Below are 5,505 nucleotides of genomic sequence, written 5' to 3' on the forward strand. Positions count from 1 at the left end.
ATTAGTCCTTTGGACTAATCTTTTCGTTGTATCCTGTTCTCTTCATTCTCACTTGCTCCCGTCTGGTTTCCTTTTATTCTAGGGCCCTAAGAGAAGACATTTCCAGCCAGTCTAGGAATATATTATACCTGATAATTCTGGTTTCCTTTTATTCTGATCAATAAGTATTCATTTTAAAAGGGTTGTACTGAGTCCTTTTGGGCCATGTCTAAGAACATGTATGTTCTTTCAAGAGCTACATTTCAAGTTCATCGATGTCAAGAAAGAGTGGGCAGAGAGAATTTATTCATTCAACATTTACTGAAAACTTTGTCAGGCACCATCCTACATTTTAGAGCCACACAAGGGACCTTGTCTTTAAAGACAGCTCTGACACAAACACATGCCGAATTTGCTATGTGGGAACAGAGGAGGGAGGAGCTTTGACTTTTGACTACTGTGACAAACCTAATGTGTTAGTAATTCTCTTTCAAAATTATACAATAAAAGGATATTAGTACAAGTGCCTAGGTTATCTGAGAACAGGACTTTGGCAACTGCCACCCTAAAAATGAACCTAGAAGAGGTCCTGAGGCCTCTTATAAGTACCTGACAAAGCATGTACACCAAGATTCCTCTGCTTTATTTCACAAAAGCAAGCCAGTATTTTCCACGTAATTCTAGTAAATCTGACTGTTCAGCATTCTAGCCCTCAATTGGTCAGAAACAAACAAAACAAAACTTAGAAAGGGGTTTAGGTGGACCTATTCGCAGGCACTATTAAGAGAGTGAGAAGGGGCAGCTGAGAAAATGGCAGCCAGGGTAGAGTCACAGAAAAATAAGACAGTAGTATAACTCAATTGGAGCCCTGGTGGCACAGTGGTTAAGTGCTATGGCTGTTAACCAAAAAGTTAACAGTCCGAATCCACCAGGCACTCCTTGGAAATCCTATGGGGCAGTTCTACGCTGTCCTATAGGGTTGCTATGAGTCAGAATCGACTCGATGGCAATGGGTTTGGCTTTGGTTTTATAACTCAGTTAAGGAGCTCTGGAGGCACAATGGTTAAGCACTCACCTGGTAACCGTAAGGTCAGCAGTTTGAACCCACCAGCCACTCTGTGGTAGAAAGATGTGGCAGTCTGCTTCCTTAAAGGCTACAGTCTTGGAAATCCTATGGGGCAGTTCTACTCTGTCCTACAGGGTTGCTATGAGTCAAAGTCAACTCGACAGCAGTGGGTTTTTGTTTTTTATAACTAAGTAGTCCAAGGTACTTCCCAGAGAGGCAAACAGCCTCTTAAAACTTCAAGGTTTGAGAACACAGGACAGGGATCATCTGTAGTGATGACACATTGAGTACCTGCTATGAGCCAGCACTGTTCAAGGTGCTCTTCTCAGTAGTCCATATCTTCTGTTTAAAAAGTAGGGAAGTGGATGAAACACTTTAGATTTTTCAAAAAAAATGGCTGAAATGTGTAAATCTCATTTCCTTTTTGTTTCTTAAAGATTTGAATTCTTTGTTCCCATGGAAGAAGTAAAGAAAAGGTCACTAGATGTTGCAGTGAAAAACAGTAGGCCACTTGGCTTACACAGAAGAAAGGAGCTAGGAAAAGTAAGTACAGAAGGGATTCTTGGTACTAACTGGCCTTCATCGGTGGACCAGGCACAAGGGTGATGTGGTGTAATTAGTAAGTGGGAAGGCTCTGACTTCAAGGAGGGTAACAGTCTCACTGGAAGGTGTTTTTTTTTTTTTTTTAATTCCTGAAACTAAAGAATATAAAAGCATAAGATAGTGTGATAACCCCTATTAAAAAGCATAAGATAGTATGATAACCCCTATTTTAACAAACTCTGGAATCCAAATTCATTCTTTCTACAAGTATCTGAACACTACTATGGTATTAAATCTTGTTTTGGTAAATAATCCATTGTGTGAAGCTCGGATCTCTTATTACAACAAGATTTTTGTGTTGATGGGATTTTACCTAAAGTAGAACTGGAGGAAATACAATCCCCAGGAAGATACCAAGAAGAGGCAAAAGATTAGTATTTGAATAATAGTTTGTAGTCATTATAATTTAATAAACACTTACTTATACTCATCTCTTTTAAGCCCTATGAAATAGGTAGCATTACCCCATTTTTACAGATAAGGCAACTGTGGTATCTTGCTTAAAATTACTAACCACTTAATGAGTAGGGGCAAGTTGCTCTTTCTATAACATTCATAAATAAAGCTTGAAAAGGGAAAATTTTTAACTTACCTAGAATTCCTGAAGCAACTCCAAACAGCAATGCACCTTTATCCAGAACACTGAGATCAGTGTCTGTACTGTCTCTCTGGAGGGACTCCATGTTAAAAACCAAAGGAAAAAGAGCCAGTACTCAAAACCCCCACACATAAGGCTTTCATGGTCAATCCAGTTTATCTCCATGTGTTTCTATTTAATGCAGTTTTTTGGAGGGGAACTGATTATTTGTGGTTGTTTAGGTACTGATTGACTTATCAAAAGAAGATTTGATTAGGGGCTTTTCACAATGGTAAGTGTGCCCTTTCATTTTATTTTATCACTGTTAATCTGCTATTCAAGATATTGTCCCAGAGAGCTGCCCATATTTTCTCTCCAAAGTTCTTCCCTTGTCAGTATTATTTCAGCTCCTTTGGTATCAAGGAGGGAGACAGATTTTCACCTATTTAAGTCTTTAACCACTGCAGATCTCACTTCCCTAATGGATCCCTGTAAAAACTCTATGGGGCAGCTCTGCTTTGTCACATGGGGTTGCTATGAGTCAGAATATCAACTCCACGGCACCTAAGCTCTAGCCTTAACCCCAACAGGCCAACTTACAGAGAGGTGGGCTCTACTGGTCCCACAGAGGCCCAGGCAGGCAGGACTAGGCAGCTTGTCTAGTTCTGTTACTACTACAACACACACTCAATACCAACACAAGTCCAAACCCACCTATCTTACAGGTACAAGCTGACTCCAGATGGACAGCCTGGAAGTTGATGATGAGCACCACTGAGCACCACTAGCACCTTCATTCCTTTGTATTAAAATGTGTATATATTTTGTAATTTAAATTAGAACAGTCATTTGAAAATATATACATAACATCCCTGTGTGAAATTTTACTCTTTTTCAGTGACTGGATAGTACTAGGAAGAGGCAGACATGTAAATGCAAAAACTACTCTTTCTTGGTTGGATTTTATTGTTCAAATTCAGAAAGAAATGGGTTATTTGCACCTAGTAAAATCATTATCCTAATAACCTCAGTGGTGATTTTTTCACTTTTGATACGTAATTATAGACCATCTAATTCAGGACTGACCTGTATGTAGTAAAAGAGTACTGTCCCTGACATTAGGGGAGAGGGGGTTCTATTCTTAGAGGAGATACCAGTATTCCTGGGCAGTGACTGACCAAGGGATGAAGCTTCTTTTATGGGAGTAAAAAGTGACCCACTCCAAAACTGCCAAGAGCTAACACTGCCAAAGCCTGCTGGCTCCCACCTCTGGTGCTTCCATGCCTGGAGATTTGTTCCTGTATCTGATTTGGAACTAAAATGTACTTTCCCTATGGCAACAGTGCTATAGAGGTACAATTAAATACCTCTTGTGTGGGATGGCCTGGGACCAAACAGTAGCATGTGGCATTATTTATATACAAAAATGCAAGCTAAATTCCAAACCCAGGTCTACAGCTAAACTCCCATAGAAGAAAGCTGCAGACTGCTGAAGAGAGTCACCGCCAAAGAGGAAACAGCTTTCTGTCTCTCTCTTAGACAGGCTTAGGAATTCCATTCCACTTTTCCACGAGATTGGCTGGTCCATCTAAATAACATGTTAAAAGTAAATTATATAAATTACATATTTAAACAAGTACCTTTTTTGGATTTCAAACTTTATAAAACCAAACATACTGCTTGTCCCCTCTGATGTTCCTGAAGCCGTCAGGTCACACCCTCCTCTCTTATCCACTTAGGCACAGCCCCCTGCCACCCTGTCCCACCACTGCCTTCACTGCTGCTTTTCTGAAGAATGGCACCATCCTAACGTAAAGTGTTTGTTCTGATATTCTTACATATAAATTATCTACAATTTCCTGCTTTTTATAATATCAAAGCCTACTTGTTAATTTGCCTTTTAGACCTAACATAATCTGGTCTCCAATTGTCTGCTACTTTATTCATGTGCAGACACTTCATTCCAGAATGGTTCAAAAACTATACTCTGAGTCCCTGATGGAGCGGGGGAAGGGTGGGATGCAGAACTCAAATTCTAGTAAAAAGACCAGACTTAATGGTCTGACTGAGACTGGGGGAACCCCAGAAAGCAGGCCCCCGAACTCTCTGTCAACCCAGAACTAAAACAATTCCCGAGGCCAACTCTTCAGACAAAGATTGGACTGGACTGTGGGACATAAAATGATACTCGTGAAGAATGTGCTTCTTAGCTCAAGTAGATACATGAGACTAAATGGGCAGCTTCTGTCTGGAGGTGAGAAGAGAAGGCAGAGAGCGTTAGGAGCTAGCTGAATGAACACGGGAAATCAGGGGTGGAAAGGAGGAGTCTGTTGTCACAGTATAGAGAGAGCAATTAGGGTCATATAACAATGTATATACAAATTTTTGTATGAGAGATGAATTGTAAACTTTCACTTAAACTACAACAATACAAACAAAGAACAAAAAGACTATACCCTGCCTACTCAAATCCTACTCACTCTTTAAAGGCCTAGCTCAAATCCACTTCCTCCATTACGCCAGTCCACACTGAAATGGCCGCTCTCCACAACCTATAGCATTTACTATTAACACTGCATTTTCCATTTTAACAATTCCCTGCCTTGTAGCATTTAATTTAAAAAGATTTTTATTAGGCATCTACTAAGGTCACATGCAAAGCAACTACTTTATTGTGTTTTGACACTTAATGTTTGTATTGACCCTCCAATTGAACTGTAACTACCTGAGTTGTTTTTCACCCCTACCATTCAAGACTGTGCTAAACACTTGGTAGATGTGTAATAAAATTTGTTTCTGCTGTACTTTCTGTTTTGAATGACAAATTCTCCTCAGTCAAATGGGGCAACTGATGCCTGTCCTATCTAGCTCACAATAGCATTGTGACGCTCATTCACTACACAAGTGCTTTGAAAATTCACAGAATCAAATGAGAATGAAAACATATCCTACCAGAACCTTTGGGACACAGCAAAAGCAGTGCTCAGAGTTCAATTTATAGCAATAACTGCACACATCCAAAAAGAAAAAGAGGCCCAAATCAAAACATTAACCCTACAACTCGAACAAGCAGAAAGAGAGCAGAAGAAGCACTCAGGCACAAGAAGGAAATAATAAAAATTAGAGCAGAATTAAATGAAATAGAGAACAGAAAAACAACTGAAAAAGTTAACAAGACCAAAAGCTGGTTCTTTGAAAAGATCAACAAAATCAACCAACCATGGCCAACTGACAAAAGAAAAACAGGAGAGAAGCAAATAACCTGAATAAGAAATGAGAT

At 39.7% G+C, this 5,505-nt stretch overlaps 1 protein-coding gene across 1 annotated transcript in view; it reads left to right on the forward strand.

The window, feature by feature from the left end:
• ESYT3 (extended synaptotagmin 3) overlaps positions 1-4,330 on the forward strand; it is a 52,468-nt gene extending 48,138 nt beyond the window's left edge. Inside the window, exons 21-23 of the mRNA XM_004381440.2 lie at positions 1,483-1,588; positions 2,468-2,517; positions 2,951-4,330. Of these exons, the coding sequence (XP_004381497.1) occupies positions 1,483-1,588; positions 2,468-2,517; positions 2,951-2,987 (193 nt within the window). The 3' untranslated portion in view covers positions 2,988-4,330. The remainder of the gene's footprint in view (positions 1-1,482; positions 1,589-2,467; positions 2,518-2,950) is intronic.
• The last annotated feature ends 1,175 nt before the right edge of the window (positions 4,331-5,505 follow it).

The sequence above is a fragment of the Trichechus manatus genome, unplaced genomic scaffold, assembly GCF_000243295.1.
Source record: "Trichechus manatus latirostris isolate Lorelei unplaced genomic scaffold, TriManLat1.0 scaffold00084, whole genome shotgun sequence".
NCBI lineage: Eukaryota > Metazoa > Chordata > Mammalia > Sirenia > Trichechidae > Trichechus > Trichechus manatus.